The 18,756-nt window shown below is 42.6% G+C and overlaps 1 protein-coding gene across 1 annotated transcript in view; it reads left to right on the top strand.

Annotated features, from left to right (window-relative positions):
* Window positions 1–18,756, top strand: part of LOC146854039 (echinoidin-like) — a 199,564-nt gene that overhangs the window by 131,265 nt on the left and 49,543 nt on the right. The window contains exons 4-5 of the mRNA XM_085650488.1: window positions 835–975; window positions 2,345–2,462. Of these exons, the coding sequence (XP_085506614.1) occupies window positions 835–975; window positions 2,345–2,462 (259 nt within the window). The remainder of the gene's footprint in view (window positions 1–834; window positions 976–2,344; window positions 2,463–18,756) is intronic.

Raw genomic sequence — 18,756 nt, 5'->3', positions numbered from 1 at the left:
AGTACCAAGGATGCAGCTATATCTGCTGCTGGGGCACCCAGGGCAGGGCTGCATGTCTCTCACCATGCAGGTGATTTTTCTGTGCCAACACATGATGTATTAATAATCAGATTATATACATGAATAGCTCTGTAAATGTTCTATTATTAGTTACATCAATAGCAACACTTTGAGACAATTAGCAAATAATGTTGTTCTTTAAAGCAATTATGTTAAGATGAAATGAAAAAGGTATTGGTTTCATATCATCAATGATGTCAATAATTATGCTATTTCTCATGTCATGAGTGATGTAATATACAAGCTCATAAGCAATGCACAGGGCCCAAGTTATGGTCAGTGCACTCAACTTTAACTGGCATACTACAATTGTTTTAAGGTTCAGTTCAGTAACTCTATCTATCTATCTATCTATCTATCTATCTATCTATCATCTATCTATCTATCTATCTATCTATCTATCTATCTATCTATCTATCTATCTATCTATCTATCTATCTATCTATCTATCTATCTATCTATCTATCTATCTATCTATCCATCAAAATAAATCTCAAGACAGACAGACAGACAGACAGACAGACAGACAGACAGACAGACAGACAGACAGATAGATAGATAGATAGATAGATAGATAGATAGATAGATAGATAGATAGATAGATAGATAGATAGATAGATAGATAGATAGATAGATAGATAGATAGATAGATATTGTAATTTCACTGATCTTTGTAAATCATTGTTACATTATCTGGGGCCTGGCTTATACTCATTTAAACTGACAAGAAACAAGTTAATACATTAATAACACTTTTTTTATTTTCAATTTAAGGTAGCATGCCTTGCCAACAATTCTCATCTAGCCTCTATCCATTCTAATGAGGAAAATGATTTTGTGTATACTTTGATGGGTAAACCTAGTGGCCCGACTTCCGAAGCTCCTTACTGGATCGGCGCACATGACTCATTCCAGGTGAGTGACTGCTAGTCAGAGTCAAACAGTATGCATTTCTGACATATTTTCCATCTCTACTTTCTGACACAATTTACACTTGTGCCCTTATCACAGGCTGAGATGCAATTCCGGTGCATATAATACTTTCTCAGAATTACAAAGTATGAGTTTAACCTCAATCCTTTGATGGTGGGCTTTCCAGCTAATTCCTATTCTTATAATGATCTTTCATGTTGTCCATGTGATGGAGTCTCCCATCAAGCTACCGAGCATATTCCGTTTTTTTACATCTTTATAAGCAGCAGAGACACCGTATTTTAGTTCCTTTCTTACGCAGCAGGGGTGAACTGCGTGGTAAGGATGTCTTACACTTTTTACAAGGGCTCGATAAACCCAGAGTGTATTACATATAGGCCTCGTATCTTTGGGCAGCCTCGCTACCTAGGAAATAACTTAATTGGCTTGATGAGGGAAATGTGTGGGTTCAATCAGTCTATGTAATCAGGTATAAGTTAACTCAATTAGGAAATATTAATGTGCTCCATCAGTATTCCTATGGTATATTATGTTTCATGTGATCCCTTTGCCCTGTTAATATCTGTGATGATGTTTACATGTTTACTGATTTTGCTGCTATTGGATACATGATTTAGCACTTTGAAATTGTAGGTATTTATGTGCTAGATATGATGGAGAGCTTTTAACTTTGAACGTATCCTGGTATTTGTTTGAAACAGTGGATGTACTGTTTCAGCTCTAATGCATTATGTTTTTACTCATTTTACTGTGTGACTTTTATGAGATGGAAACATTGTGAATAAGGTTTGACTTGACTTGATGTGTTTGAATTGATCTGCTTTTTTCTTTGCTTAGTATATTTTGTCATAAAATCCTGGTGAAATGTGTACGCCAAATGCATGCCAGGGCCAAACAGTACACAGGAATTATTGGGGATTCTCTGATTCACAAGCACCTGCCAGCTCACACCATGCCACCATCTGTCTCACCATGTATGCTCCCTTCATAAACTCATCAAAAATAAGGTATGTAATGCTGAAATTAATCTCAGCCACTGGTAATCTCTCAGGCCACATCCCAATCCAGCGTTTTTCTCCCACCATGTCACCTCAGTTTGACCCACCCATAATCAAATCAGTCTTGACCCTCCTCTACTGGAAAAAGTCCAGCCCCTACTATCAGACGAGCTCCTCCCTGAACCGCAACAAATGCAACCCTTTACAAGTTTAACACTTATCAGGGTCCAGGCAGGTTAGCTAGGTTCCAGTAGCAATTTCTTTTATTCCAAGCTCATGCATTTTAAGTGATTCTATGTTAATCTATGACATGTCGTTTATTCATCACATTCATTTGCTATTTTTATCTGAAGGAAGGGAATTTCATGTTTACGGATGGATCTAAAATGAATGTGAAACTATTTGGTAATGGCCAGCCTGACAACTATAACAACGATGAAGACTACGTCGCGTCTTATTACTTCAGCAATGGTGAGTCGATTTTCATGAAACTAACCAGTCATTCATTCATTTTTGCCTGCACAGCTACAGAAAGAGCACTACGTTTGCTTAAAGTGGGACTCTGAGAGACCAAACAACCTCAAGTTATAATCCTCCCTTCTAAACTCCAAATACTTTGTAGCTGCTGAAATATCTATATAATGATATATGCTGAACAGTATCTGTCTATGTCTTTATTTGATATCTAATGACGGATATTTTGACTTTTTAAAATAGAAAAGTCATTCATCAAGGAATCCTGATTTTCTTTTGTTTGCATATGGGTTAAATGCTGATAATTGTTTTCTCTGTAATCTATTCTACTTTGAACAGTAGTATTTATAATAGGTACTTAGAAATATACCATAGAAATATGGTTTATTGTTGTGTCTCACTTTAACTTATCTGCCTTGCTCTGAAATGGTTTCTACTGCTTAGCACCAAACCTGCTCAAGCGCTTTTGTTAATTCTCATGAGAAGACCAGTTGTGGTTGTATCTTTGAAAGCACCAAGCTGTCAGGTGCTATGTCCATTTTGTTCATTTCTTTGGTGGATCTGATTTGAAGCAAAGACGCCAAACAAAAAAGGTTCCTTTGCTGATCATGAGACCTCAGCTTACCACCCCTCTGGATGCTCTTCTAGTATCTCATTATGATCCCTGGTGGTGAAATGAGGTGAGAACCCCACCACATAGACAGACAAATAAGAATTAAGTATCTCAAAAACAAATAGCCAATTGGTAAGTGTGCTGGGGGTTGCACATTGTATTGCAATGTTTTCCCGCTTGTTTAAATAGTAGCGAAAATGTAAGCAGAGTTACTGATTTGAGACCAGGGCCGGACTGGCCATAACGGGCACCGGGTGTTTCCCCGGTAGGCTGTTAGGGTGGGGGACGGTTTTGGTCCCCTGGGGGGCCGTTTTTGTTGCCGGGGGTAGGCAATATCGGCCCCCGGTATCAAAATCAGCCGAAACCGGCCCTCGCAAACTGTTCGGTTGCACTCCCCTCGGGAGGGGGAAGGGTTGGGGGGGGCGGCTGAGCAGTTTGCCAGGGCCGGTTTCTGTTCCCAGTCCGGCCCTGTTTGAGACTGTATCATATTGTTTTTTGCTGAAAGGAAGATAGGCCTAAACAACTCATATTTCTTCGCCCTCTGTTAACAGTGAATATATTTCTCTCTTTTTCATTTCCTTTTTGTTTCTGCTGGATATTGTATTTCCAGCTGAATACATATGTTTAACTTGTCATAGCCAAAGGTTAACTAGTGGCATTTTGTTTATGATTTCATTGTGTTGCTATCATTACTCAGCCCACAGGCAAGGCCATACATAAATAAATGTTGGTAAGTAATATATTTCATGACCAGCCTGAACATCATCAAACTCAGATCAAAATGTATCTCTTCGCCTACAGTGGAGGCTAAATATTCTGCTTCTCATGACCAAAATAATAATATTCAACATGAACCTGAGGTAGCAGTTGTCCAGAGTTGATCATCTGCAGCAGTAATCGCAGAAACCCAATGCTTTCATAGCTGCTTTGAGACAAATATCAGTCTCGGTCTGTAGTTTTTGGTAGAATTGCAATACGATATGAAAGTGATATTCAGAGCTGTATATCGCTTTTTCTAAAAATGGTCTCGCAAGTTTGACTTTTCATGTAAAGGCGAAGTTGTATTTATCTCATAAAAAATTGAAAACTCCTTATTGAAGGTAATTAAATGTCCAAACTGATTTACCCTCCTGAACCCATCTACAACTCTTATGTGTAGCTTCTTTGATCCCACTAGCCTTATAGTAAAGAGAAATCCCTTTTATTCCAAAGTGCAATACAAGGTGTATTTTAGGTGGTTTTAATGCCTCTAAAAGTCCCACAAACTGTGCTAAATCCGGCACATTTTTGTTAACAAAATATTTTAGCTATAAAATGGAGAAAAGCCTTTGGTGTATTCTAAGCCATTCTAAAGATGATCTTATTATTTTAATTGAATAATATGCAAGGACGCAGATCAGATCAGATCAGAATACGCTTTATTCAATTTAAAAAGTGTTAAACCATAAAAGCACAATACATATTAAGAGAGCATACATTACATCAAGATAATTTTAATAAAATAGGTTAAAAAAGAACTCAGACAATTTAAGAAAGAGGAGGACCATCCATTGTCATCCGGTATCTAATCACCCCTTTCAGGTATTTGGCAATATGATCAGTCACGGGTCCATCATTCAAATATTGCACCTTTAAAAAGGCAGGTCGACATTGTCTCAGGCCATACCACTTTACAATAGGTAAAATCAATTTTGTCCTGTGCATAGAATAAAATTTGCAAAAAAAATAACATAAATTGTCGATTGAGCTGAGATATCATCACACGAAAATAAACATAGAGAGCGAGACCAACCGTTGATGTTAGGAAAAGTGACCTTAATTTGAAAAATAGCAAGGCGTAAACGGGTCAGTTACAACCTATCATAAGCTCCTGTTGTATATAATAGGTATGGTTGTATTCCTGGGTGTTAGAAGTAGCTGGTGTGCTCTCAATGACGGTTTCACAATGTTAATAGCTAGATTAATAGTCTCCAAGTGATCTAGACATAGAGATTTTAGATTATTCCTGGTGATCTAGTTCAGACTATTAGGGTTGGAAAAATACTCGGGACGTCCTAAATCCTCTAGGAATTTTTTAACATAGGTCAACCAGGGAATGCGATCTGATCCATCAAGGGGCAGGCAATCGTTGATCAAGTCCCTGTTCAGACTAGTGGAAGTACCGGTCCAAGCCTTGTGCCACAACAGGATAGGCTGCAGTTTAATCAGATCTGAAAGATAGGGCAAACCCAGCTCAGCGTGGCATATGAATATGGCTGTACTATTAGGGATCACAAGGAGATATCTTAAAAACCTATTTTCTACTAGCTGCAGGCACTCGACATTAGCATAACCCCAGATGCCCGCTCCAAAATTAGAAATTGGTGTACATTTAGCTTTGTAGATTGTTAGTAGATCAACGATTGGGCGCTCTCCTAATTTACTGGCAAAGTTGATCAATGCACCAGTTGCTTTACAAAATAATAATTTTTGAGATTCTATGGCTTTAGCCCATAGACCCCTTCTTTCAAATACAATGCCCAAGTAAGGAAAGTGAGTAGTAAATGCGAGTTTCATATTATAAATGAAGAAATCTCCACACTTGATACTGGGCTTACAGCATTTCATTGTGAATGTTTTGTTTATATTTACATGGAGATCAAGATTTGATATATAAGCAGAGAAGCTAGAGATTACTTTTTGTAAGCCAGGGGGGTACGAGCCAATAGGACAGCATCCACCTCATATAACAATGCTCCGATTGGTCGTCTATTTATGCATGGTAGATCCTGACAGTCGCTACTTAGTTTTGCACCCAGACTGGTAATATAAAAGGTGAACAGGAGGGGTGCTAGCACGCACCCCTGCCTCACCCCATTCTTTACACGGAAGCTATGGCTGAGTTCGCCACCTCTTCCATAGCGCATCTGGGCCCTGACATCTAGGTAGGACTGGTTTAAAAAGAATGGGTGGATCAACCCCCATGGTCTCTAAAATACTCCATAGCTTCTGGTGGTTGACACAATCAAAAGCTGAACTAAAATCAACAAAACATAAAAATAGACTCCCCCTTTCGGCCTGTCGATATTTTCCCAGCAGGAGATTCAAATTCAGACTCTGTTCGACAGTTCCCACGCCTTGACGGAAGCTGCACTGTAGCTCTGAAATTATGCCCTTTTCCTCCACCCAGAGCTGGAGTCGGTTTAAGACGATACACCCGACCACCTTTACAAAAGAGTCCAGTAGTGATATTGGTCTATAACAGGACGGGTCATCACGGTTACCTTTCCTAAAAATAGGGACGAGTATAGACTCCGTCCAGGTGGGTGTAAATCCTACGGTGGAGCAAGCATTTAGGACCAGAGCTAACAAGGGTCCCCAGAGCGCTGGACTTGATTTAAATAAATCCACTGGTATACTATCTGGGCCCGGGGCCTTACCACCCACGCTTGCGAATATAGCTAAAATCACCTCCTGAGCATCAAAATCTATTTCAATCTGAAGGTAATTTGAGGAGTTTATGCTTAAGGCCTCTTCGTTTTGGGGATCCACCAGGTTGTTATAAAGACCAGAAAAGTGAGTCACCCATTTATCCTCCCCGATTGTGATTTCAATGCTGGGTGAATTTCTCCAAAAATAAAAAAAGGGGGCATTCACGGCCTTCCAGAAACCTTTCATGTCTCATTTTAGGTTTTGCCATAACTCTAGCTTTATGGTCCACTTGCGGTCCTTAAGGGATATCTTGTAAGCTAGTCTAACCCTTTTTATTGCTCCCCGATCTTTTATGGGCTTATGTAAGGCAGTTATCAGGGCTGCATGAGCTTTTGAGCATATAGAGTCGAACCAGCCACTCCTATTATCTGCCCGTTTTTTGCTTTTTACCCGTAATCTATTTTATATAGACTGGGATATATTTATAAAGGAGCTAAGAATGGCAGATTTGTTTTCAGTTTTGTCGAGCCAGACCATGAAGTCGTCTTTACAAATAGTTAGAAGGTGCTTACATAATTTGAATGTATTGACGCCTGCCCATTTGACTGTATAGCCAGTTTTTCTGTTAATAACAATATCTCCCGCCGGGTGGGTAGCCAATGATTTGCTAGTTAGCACCTTGGCAGGAAGATCTAGAAGGACGCTAATGGGGTAGTGGTCACTAAAAGCAACGGGATGTTGATACCAGTATGTGGTCTATAACTGAAGACAGGCCACGACCATTAAAAGTGCTACCAGGGCCGTTTCTAGGTGTTTTGCCGCCCTAGGCGAGAATTGAAAAACGCCACTCCGTCCCTTTAACTACCATCACTCTCTACCCCTGTCATCCAGGCCTCTGCAGTTTCTCACTCTCTATACACTTTTATTCTTTCTCTTCTAACAAAATCATTTAGCACTCTTTGAGAACTTCAACTGCCAGTTACAGTGGCAACTGCTCATTTTGCTGCAGAGTAGACTGGCCTTGGTGACTGGCCCATCCCTATACCAGACTGTCATCTCATCATCTTCCATCTCATCAAAGGGTGAGCTCAGGAGCCTCTCTGACCTCACTCGATCCTGAGACATGATGTGAGAGGGTACAGAGAAAAATCTAGAAGTGAAAAACTGAACTCTGCGCAGTGAAGATAGACAGATGTCAGCTTTCAGTTACCTGCCTCAGAGCCTGAGCCTGGAAGTAACTGTATGCTGCCTGAGGATCCATGCAACAGCAGCTGAGGAGCAGTAGTGGACTGATGCTGGCAGCTGAAGCCAGGAAAGTTGGAAAAAAACTGTATGTGTGAGAGAGACAGTGAGTGCATGTGCGTGCGTTTGTGTGTGTGTGTGATTGTGTATGAGAGAGAATGTGTGTCTGTGTCAACATGTGAGCACGTGTGTTTGTGAATGGAATGACACATTTCTGGCAATGGCACATGTAAAGTAATTCTTGGCGAAATTCTGGCACTGGCATACTAGATGTAATTGTTAACATAAGGAATACACTCAATTCATACTAGGTGCACCAATCGACATACACAGTGTGTCCACTGCACATTTTGAATAAATGGGGTCCACGCCTGGGGACCTCAGGCAGCACTGGCTTGGCACACCAATGGCAATTTAGCCAATCAGTGTAAAATGTGACCCCATATCATTCAAAATGTTCCCAGTGGAGAATCTCCCTGAGCCCTTATAGCAGACGTCTATGAATATGATTGAATCCTGCACTGCTACCATAGATGCTGTTCCTGATCGCTGTGCCTTTCGTACATTGTTGTGCCTTTTCATGTGGTGCTATGGCTGGTATTAAGGCAGTAACTGGACATTTTGGCTGTAATTGGACAGCATAGCACGGTCATCTGGAAAAATATATATGCCCATGGGTATATGATAGCCACATCCTTGTTATAATTGCAGATCTGTTGGAATATGTATAATAACTCAAACAGACTTGTACCTCCTTTAGCATTTTTGTAATTTTATTGACCAGGATTTAATGTTGTTCTTCAGACCATAAGTTGCCGCTTATTGCTCACCTGCTGCTGAGCCAACATATGCCAGGTCTGATTCATATTTTATGCAGAGGTTAGTAGGGAGGTCGTCGAGGCACTGGGTGTTTATTAAAGAAGGCCACGGCTCCTTAGCCGATGTGGTACATCTTAATTGAAGCGGAACGCGTAGTACCGAGTTCAGTTGTCACTTCCCTAGGGCCCTGCAAATAGAATTTAAAGGCATTATCTTTATCGAATTTGATGCTGTCTTGATACGGCACCTTTGGATGTATGACGTTACAACGCACACTTTTACAACGCATGCACTTACAACGCATTTTTTACAACGCATAATCCATTACAACGCACTACACTTACAACGCATGACACTACAACGCATTTTTAAAAACTACCATTACAACGCATACCATTACAACGCATAATATTTAATTGCATTTAAGGTAAGTATTAGATAGTATAGGGGTAAAAATTACTTTTCTAACTCCAGGGGGTGCAACAGTAGGGTAAGTGTTGGATAGCATAGGGGAAAAAATTACTATTCTAACTCCAGGGGGGGCAACAGTAGGGTAAGTGTTGGATAGTATAGGGGTAAAAATTACTATTCTAACTCCAGGGGGTGCAACAGTAGGGTAAGTGTTGGATAGTATAGGGGTAAAAATTACTATTCTAACTCCAGGGGGTGCAACAGTAGGGTAAGTGTTGGATAGTATAGGGGTAAAAATTGCTATTCTAACTCCAGGGGGTGCAACAGTAGGGTAAGTGTTGGATAGTATAGGGGTAAAAATTGCTATTCTAACTCCAGGGGGTGCAACAGTAGGGTAAGTGTTGGATAGTATAGGGGTAAAAATTGCTATTCTAACTCCAGGGGGTGCAACAGTAGGGTAAGTGTTGGATAGCATAGGGGTAAAAATTACTATTCTAACTCCAGGGGGTGCAACAGTAGGGTAAGTGTTGGATAGTATAGGGGTAAAAATTGCTATTCTAACTCCAGGGGGTGCAACAGTAGGGTAAGTGTTGGATAGTATAGGGGTAAAAATTACTATTCTAACTCCAGGGGGTGCAACAGTAGGGTAAGTGTTGGATAGTATAGGGGTAGTAAAAATTACTATTCTAACTCCAGGGGGTGCAACAGTAGGGTAAGTGTTGGATAGTGTAGTGTAATATTATGCGTTGTAATGGTAGGCGTTGTAATGGTATGCGTTGTAAAGGTAGTTTTTAAAAATGCGTTGTAGTGTCATGCGTTGTAAGTGTAGTGCGTTGTAATGGATTATGCGTTGTAAAAAATGTGTTGTAAGTGTAGTGCGTTGTAACAGTTGCGTTGTAAAGGTTGTTCCCCGGCACCTTTAGTTCCCTCCCGGGAACACTGTTATTTTTTTCCGATTTCCTCCACTGGAGCCGACTGCCCCCAAATAGCAGCGTTTATTCGGAGTGTCAGAGCTGTGTCTGTGATGAGCCTGCCCATAATTCCCGAGCCGCGAAAGATAAACAACAGCAACACAAATGGATTGTTAATCTCCTTTTACTTTAGAAACATCTTTGCGGTGACAAGACGGGCTGCGTTTAACTTTCTCCTCCACTGCATCCCTAAGCTGTTGCAAGAAAGTGACAGGCGGTCTCAAACTCCTGTTTTTTGCCGCCCTCCCCCTTTTGCCGCCCTAGGCGGCCGCCTAGTCTTGCCTAATGGCAGAAACGGCCCTGAGTGCTACTAAAAGGAGTTGGGAATAAACATACATTGTTAGCAAAACCCAGATCTAAAATGTATTTTAACAAATTGAATTGGTCACTGGGAGCAGAATGTAAAAAGTGGGACCAATAACTATCGTCATCGAATTCAATACCACAGACATCTTCTACGGTATGTGAGCAGGGTCCACAATTAAAGTCCCCACCCCAAATTATGCAGTAATCTTTACCAGTACTCCTTTGTATATTACCCAAGTTTCTCTGCAGGTGCATTAGAATTTGTTCAATGTCCACAACGGGTATATTACTATACAAATGTATTAGGACAAAATAAAAATTATTGTCTATATTGATTTTAAGCACCTGATAATAGATCTTGGACTCTGCGAGGTCTATCTTGCGTGCATTTAATTTCTATAGGACACGTAGGTACAAAAGCCAACCTTATTGCTCCCCTGACTCGAAGAGACCGCAGGGCTGAAGAATGTTTATAACCATTAATATGTTGTATACTATCAGTCCAGGTTTCTTGAGTGCATATAATGTTGAATTTATAAATAAATTCCAGCCAGGAGGGTTAGACAGTTTGGCTTTAAGGCCTGCCACATTCCAAAACAGAATTTCCATTTTATTAGTTTTGGGCCCAGGCTGAAAGGCGCAAACGGTGGAGGAAAGTGCGGCATTGGGGCCATCAGGGCTATTTGATATATCACTATGGGTGATGTCTATGGTGAATTTAGTTGTTCCATTCTGGATATTATAATTATTAGGAATGTCCCCTACCTCAATGTCGACTTGCTCGACGTTGGCCGTGGGGACTATACATGGCAAAGTTATTCCCGGAGTTTGGGATTGAGCCGCAATACTACTGCTATTACTGAGTCAATCAATGTCCTCCAGGGAAGAAAGCACCTCAAATCTGTTAAACAAGGGTAGGCTGGGTTGGGAATGATTCATGGGATAAGCCGGGGTCTGCTGTCTTACATAGGAAGTATAGTTTGTAGGAGGATAAAAATAACCAGAGGGCAGTACGTTTATACCATGATTGGTCACATGATTGGAACCGTGTCGGCTCAAGATCTCTTGTGTTAGGTTTGGTGTTTTAAATGTGAGAACAATGCAGTCACCAGGGAACCTCTTCTCTCTTTTCCCCACCCATCCTACTCTCCTTGCTATTTTAAACTCCCTGAATAGGACATCAGTTAGGCCGGATTTAGATCCGAGCCAACAAAGGGCCTTATTACGCAAGGACTCCCAAGATTCAGTTGACTTAGAGGTTAGTTGTGGTACATTCGCCAATATTATTTTGTAAGGTGTGGCTTCTGGGGGTAGATTTAAAGTAACCTCCTCTCTGTTTACCCTGTCCCTTTCACTAGAAATAGTGCACAAATTGGGCACCCTTTGAGAGTCACTGGGTGCTATTGGGCTGGCACTTTATTATGATTTAAATTAGAAGTGCTCTTAAAGCCAACACTTCCCCCTGGGACTGATTGGGAGAGGTCTCTCGAGAGGGGGTTTGCTGTCCTGCTGTCATCTAGTGTGCTCACTGGGTGATTATGGAGTATGTTATTTAGGCCTACAGCCTGCACTTTAGTTAGCAGGTCCTCAATGACTGATGTCATGGCCAACAATTTCTCTAGGGGAACCAAGGCTGAGTTTTGATGGTTGGAAGCATTGCTGAAGCCCTGGCCCTCCCTCAACACCTGGGAGTGCACAGGGGGGGAAAACTACTCTAAACATCCAGACAAGTTAGTCAATGTGCCATCTAGATGCTCTAGACGACCATCCAAAAGAGCAAATCCAATAGAGCAAAGTTTTTGTCTACGGATTCCTTAATCCATTCAAGGACAGTGTCCAAGGCGGCAATGGTGGCAGTTTTATCCTCCAAAGGGGGTTTCTGTGTTAACAATGAGGCGTCCATAGTCTGTGTGGCTATGGAACAGGTCCTCACCACAGAATCACACTGAGGATTACACTGAGGCCCCTTTTGTTGTCTTTGTTTTAATGAGCCCGCACCATTCTTGCGGTTCGTAGATGCCTTCGTCTTAACACTTGTGCCCTCTGTGTGTAGGTGAGAAGTCCGGGTCCTAAAGGCTATACCAGGGCCGTTAGAGGTATCCATATGTGGTGCTATCAAGTCATCAAATGCGGGGACCGGGGCATCCAGGGCGGCCAGTGCTGCCCCCGAATTGGGTGGTGGTGAGCAAGTTTGAATTGGAGTTTGATTTTGGGGAATGCCAGTCAAATTGTGTGTTCCTAGTGAGGATCGCCTCGGAAAAGATGAAGGGTCTAGAGACAGTTGCCTCTCTGTTAGTGCTATTTTGTGGCAGAGCAGTGATTCTGCCCTCATTATAAAGGCATCCAAGGTCCCTTTGGACCCCTTGTTCTTAATCGCTGCGGGTTGCTAATTTTCAAGTTGTCAATGTTGGTCGCTCTGCCACAATTATATGTACCAGTCACACTGCACACTGTACATGGAGGCACAAAGTAAAGTCAGAAGGCAGTACCTGGAGATGGGTGAAGGATTGCGGGGGGCCTGTTGTTAGAGAGGGGGCCCATCCCAGCCTCCTCCAGGCTTCGACAGGCGTGTACGGGTCCGCCCTTGGCCCGGGCTTTGCCCAGGCACGCCCGTGCGTGTCTCGCGTTGCGGGAGTGCTGCTGCCCTTTTGTGCGCCTCCAGGCGTGGTGAAAACAACATCGGTGGCCCCTCCTGCCATGAGTGCTGCTGGGCCAGGTAGTCCGTCCGGCACCCTGGTGAGTGCTCTCTATGCGTCCCGCGTTGCGGAAGTGCTGCTGCCCTTTTTTGCGCCTCCAGGTGCGGTGAAAACGGCGTCGGCGACCCCTTCTGCTGTGAGTGCTGCTGGACCAGGTAGTCCGTCCAGCCCCCTGGTGAGTGCTCTCTATGCTTCCCGCGTTGCGGGAGTGCTGCTGCCCGTTTGTGCGCCTCCAGGCGTGGTAAAAACGGCATCGCGGCCCCTCCTGCCACAAGTGCTGCTGGGCCAGGTAGTCCGTCCAGCCCCCTGGTGAGTGCTCTCTATGTGTCCCCAAGGACGCAGCCCATGAATATTTCCTGGTTCAGGTGTCTAAGTTGACGTTTTCTGTCATTATATAATTACTTCCCAGAAAATCCTGGTAATGTTATTCTGCCAGTTAAAATGATCAGTTTTGGCCTCTGTTTTCAAGAATCTAGAACATAAATTGGTAACTGCCGAAGTAGAAAGAGAAGTTTGGGAATTATAATCATAGTAATATAATTAATTCTACCAGAGAGGTGTAGTGGTAAATTCCTTAGCTTGATAAAAGAAACAATGTAACTCTCTGCTGATCTGGCAGCAAGTTTGCTTGCTCCTGCTGTAGCCCATGGCTTTTTCTCCTTTTCGCCTTTCCCCCCTCACGCCTGCACCCCCCCCCCCCCTCACCCTTGATACACATACCTATACATGGCCCATTGCACCCTCATGATTCTAAATACGTTACTTAATATTGTACCAGACCGACAAACGCATTCACGATGATATTTCCATGTAGAGACGGGTTCTTATTTTCTTCTTTTATATTCAATACCTCTTTTACCTTCATTCTCTGTTGTGCTCCTCTTGTTCATGTTCATAATTTACGCTGCAACTGTATGTACTTGATTGTAGAACTGGCTTTGAGGAACAATGGCCGACTCTCTTTGTGGTACTCCTCAGCCACGGCCCGTGTAGGGCGTGCAGCCGGGGCGGTGACCTGGGGCGGGGGAGGGGCACCCGGCTGCACGCCCTACACGGGCCGTGGCTGGTACTCCTGTTACAATCTGATTGCGTTTGGCTGAGCGGCGCTGCGGAGTGAAGCGGCAAGCCAGCCAGCAAGATGGACACTGTCACTGAAATGAGCGTCTCCTTATACCCCTACCTATGCCATTCGATTCTATTGCTATTTGATAATGTTAAAGGCCATTTTGAATCGTCAGGCAGATGTTATTGATGTTACTTTATTAAAATATATATAATAACTACTGCCCTAGAACAGGGGTCCCAACCATTAGTTAGTGTGATAATATATCCATTACGTATGAAATATTCCCTTTCATTTGCAGTATGGGTGGGAAGAAGTTGACTGGTGCAGCGAGCATTTCAAGAATAATAATATCCAGTCCTCAAGACTACAATTTGCTTGTATCGAAAGACCGATTTACAAAGATATTGGTGTTTCCAAGGAAACAGTTGTACAAGAAAAACCCAGTAAATTCTGGAAAGATTTAACGATTGTGCTGGAAGGTAACTAGTCCTCTCCCTCTAAAGTCTTTGATATATTAGTGATGAATGGTGCATTTTACAGTACATTTGGCCAGTAACATTGGTAGAAAAATGTGACATTTAAATATGATTGGAAAAGAGGGTTTGGAGAACTTTCCCACTGCAAACGTTTTAGACATTTAGACCTTCATTTTGAGTAGTCTGGTCATTCTGACCCTTGTAGAAATCCCTGTTTGCTTAGGGGTCGGAATTGCGATTTATATGGATATATATCACCCCCCCCCCCATCAGTACTGAGTTTAATAAAGTTTTCATACCCTATTAAACTTTGGTATTTCAAATTGAGCTAGAATATAATATGGGGAAAAGAAACAGTAATTACCAGGCAGTACGTATTTTGATACAATAAACACTAACATCTGAAGTTTATTTCCGAAAATCTATTATAAGAGGATGTTCACAGCACCAGATGCATTCCAAGCTCTGCAGTGGTGGATTTCATTGGGTGCAATATATAGTGCAACCTGTTCCTTGCTACTCATAAAGAGAACCGTAATTGGTCAAAAGGGGGAAGAGTTCTCCCCATGGACCTTCTAATAAATGTAGATAAAATCAGCTAAATAACATAGGTCAAAAGGTGGTATGATGCAAAGACGACTCTTCTGCAACGACGCTTTAGAATGTTCTATTGTGTATTTTTGCACGTTCGTTCGGTAACTCGGTGAAAGATTGGTAGGATGAAAGACCAATTTACACTTGCAGTTTTCCATATGACAGATGTTAAAAGTCAACTTAGAACATGGTATGTACACACCAGTGCCCAGTGATAAACCTCCTGATAGAATTCAACTGATTGCAGCAGCAAGAAGGAAAGCCACACACTTCTCTTCATTAACACAAAATGAACACAAAAAAACAATTTACTGTGTCATATATGCCATATGGGCTCGACTAAGGGCAGTTGTCTTCAGACAATGCTTGCTCAAAAGTTATACTGAAAGCATTTTTGTTTAAACAAAACCGCCATATAACTCCTATCGCTTGACATTGAAGTGGTGTGGATTCAGACCTAAATTCATTAACATTGTATATGTTCTTCACACTAATCCTAAAGCATGTATTTTAAATTTGGTTCATTTTCTTCAGGGTTTAGCTTGTATATCCCTTCCACATCTGCCAAAACCTTGGGAGTCATAATCAACAATGGCCTAACCATGAAAACTCAAATTGGATCTGTGATCTCAACATGCTGTTTTCAACTAAGGAAAATAAAGAAAATCACCAGGTTCCTTGCACAGGAAGCAAAAGTACAGGCAGTACTCGCTATGCTGATATCCCACATCGATTAAGCCAACTCACTATACTTTGGCATCCCGGCCTAACTCACCCACCATCTTCAATGGTTCAGAACCAGGCAGCCAGACTGATTTTTCAAGAAAACAGGCGAAAACATATTACCCCTCTTTTGAAGAAGTTACACTGGCTTCCGATAACCCAGAGATGTGCCTTCAAGGTAGGATGCATCCCTGAATATCAAAAACCCAAAATTCATCAACAGTTTGATCAACAGCTACACATTCCGACTCGCCCCCTACGATCTGCTTATATGCATCTCCTGACCCTTTAGACTAAAACGCATTGATGGGATAAGGTTCGCCATTCTAGGCCCCAAATACTGGAACTCCCTATCTCTTGAGATCAGATCTTGCACAGACCTCATGATCTTTCGCAAACTCCGAAACACATGGGGGCATATTTATAATAACTGACGCATCTCTGCATATCAGCAGGGATGCGCCAGTTATTGTGCGCCACAGCTCCGCCACCATGGATGCGCCGCATTTACAATGCGGCGCACCATGGGGCAAAAACGGCACAGATGCGTCACGCATCTGTGCCGTAAAAGTGGCGCATTGCTGGAGTTGCGTCGCAAGCGCGACGCAGCTCCAGCAAGGCTCGGGGGTGCCCTATCTGCACAATGCTGCGTCAATCCTTACGCCTGCTTCAAGCAGGCGCAGGGTTTTGACGCAGCATGGGCTCAAAAGTGACTGAGTGAAATCTTGTAGATTTCACTCAGCCACTTTTAGGAGGCGTTCCTGCGCCGGAACGCCCCCACCTGCCCTGGAACACCTACATGTGGCGCAGGGCTTTACAACGTGACGCATCTCCCAGATGCGTCACGTTATAAATACCCCGCACCATGGCGCAGGATTTGCGCCGCTGCTGCGTCACAAAAGTGACGCAACGGCGGCGTAAATGAGGCGCAAGGGCTTCATAAATCTGCCCCCATGGTTATTTAGACAGGCATACTGGTAACATCTCAGTCCAACACCGTCAGAGTAGCGCCAAGAAACCAACCTGGTGTACGTGCACTCTACAAATAAAGTTTAACATAACATAACCTGGCACCATGCAAGTGTGTCCATTTTCCGTTCTTTAGTTTTTTTCTGGGTAATAAACCTTTTGTGAATCGTATTAGAAATAATCCTGTAGTAACAGGATTGATTTAAAAGATGATAAGATGATAGTATTGAACGCTCAGCCTCACCTGATGACATTTTAAGTCAGACCTTAAAACATCCTTACAATCTTTAGATAACAATGACAGTTTATAACACGTTTATTCCTTTGCTACTATTTCTGAGCTTAATTCTGATAAAAACCGAAGTCAAATTACAGAATACTATCTGTTTAGAGTTTATGTTTAAAGATAGACATCTTCACTGGAAATAGAGGATACCCAAATGTTAAGATTTTCCTTTCGTCTATCAAGAAAAAACTAACATTTTTTAGTACTCTTTTGCTACATTTATGTTTCTCATGAGAAGGCTTTATATTTGCTATTGATGTTACCTGAATAAATTAATAAATGCCAAAAGGGGGAAGAGTAATAGTTCCTTATTTAGCCTTCTCAGAAAGAATTTAGTATAAGATGGGTAAGTTCGAAAGATACATAATTGAATATTTATTTTTTTAATAAATTAGTTCACATGAATAATTGTCCTAAATTAAAGACATTCCCTTTAATTAAGTGTCCATAGGATGTATAGGAACAATATATGTTCTCTATAATATATAATTGTGAAAATATTACTTCTACAATGATCTGGTACATTAAGGTGCCGATTCCAATCCTGTAAAACCCGGGTACGATTCGTCGTACGGAGTGTATTCTCCGTACGACTCGTACCCGGGCTATCCACCGTACAATTCAGCAAGTACGATTCGTACAGAAATACAATTTCCATACGAATCGTACAAAACTACGTACGGCTAAAAAATCACCAGGATTCTGAGCCGGGACAGCGGGTACATGACGTCCGTACGGAGTCAGGCAGCGTTTTACGGACCAGCAAGTACGATTCGTGCCTACGTCACTCCACGGCTTATTTTTTACGGCAGCCAAAAACTCCCGGTAAATCGAGTACGACGCGAATACGGAGCCCCGAAACGCGACGGACAGCCATGGACCCCATCCTACGTGTCATCCTGGCCCTCTTAGCCTACGACCTGGTGCAACGAGCCTAACGCAGATGCCGCGGAAGGTCAGAACAACACCCAGGGGCAAAGGGGGGCAAGGGGCAGGAAAATTAACCCATGCCCTAATTTAAAAATAATATATCCAGAACATACATTACCTCCAGGGTCTGGTCACTTCGGGGGGTGTGCCCAACAATCCCTGCGTCCCGCAACAACGGAAGTGGACGTGGACGCGTACCCCTATGGCAACACTAGATTATTGATACGCACCGTACTCACACATCCATAGCGTGGGTATGGTCCGTACCACTATAGTAGTGGTGCCGTAGGAGTACACGTGGTACGGACCGTACACACGCTCTCAGAGAGGTTGTACGGTCCATAGCACACAAACCCCTATATCACCAGTACGATAGTGATACGCACCGTACCCACACATCCATAGCGTGGGTACAGTCTGTACCACTATAGTAGTGGTGCTGTAGGAGTACGCGTGGTACGGACCGTACACACACTCACAGAGCGGTTGTACGGTCCGTAGCACGCAGACCCCTACGTAACCAGTACAATAGTGATATGCACATACCCACACATCCATAGCGTGGGTATGGTCCGTACCACTATAGTAGTGGTGACGTCAGAGTACGTGTGGTACAGGCCGTATCAGTCCAAACAACCCTTATGGTGATTGGTTGTAAAGTCAACCTTATAGACCAGCTATCCTAGTGGTAGCATGGACAAGAGCAGTCTTAGGCTAAACTCTGAATGGCATGTGAAGCCAGCTGTTATACCATTTGTAACCCCTTGAATATCAAATG

This window comes from Triturus cristatus, chromosome 4_1, assembly GCF_964204655.1.
Source record: "Triturus cristatus chromosome 4_1, aTriCri1.1, whole genome shotgun sequence".
NCBI classification, from domain to species: domain Eukaryota; kingdom Metazoa; phylum Chordata; class Amphibia; order Caudata; family Salamandridae; genus Triturus; species Triturus cristatus.
The sequence above is the reverse complement of the archived record's forward strand: the minus strand, read 5'-3'. Positions and strand labels throughout refer to the sequence as shown.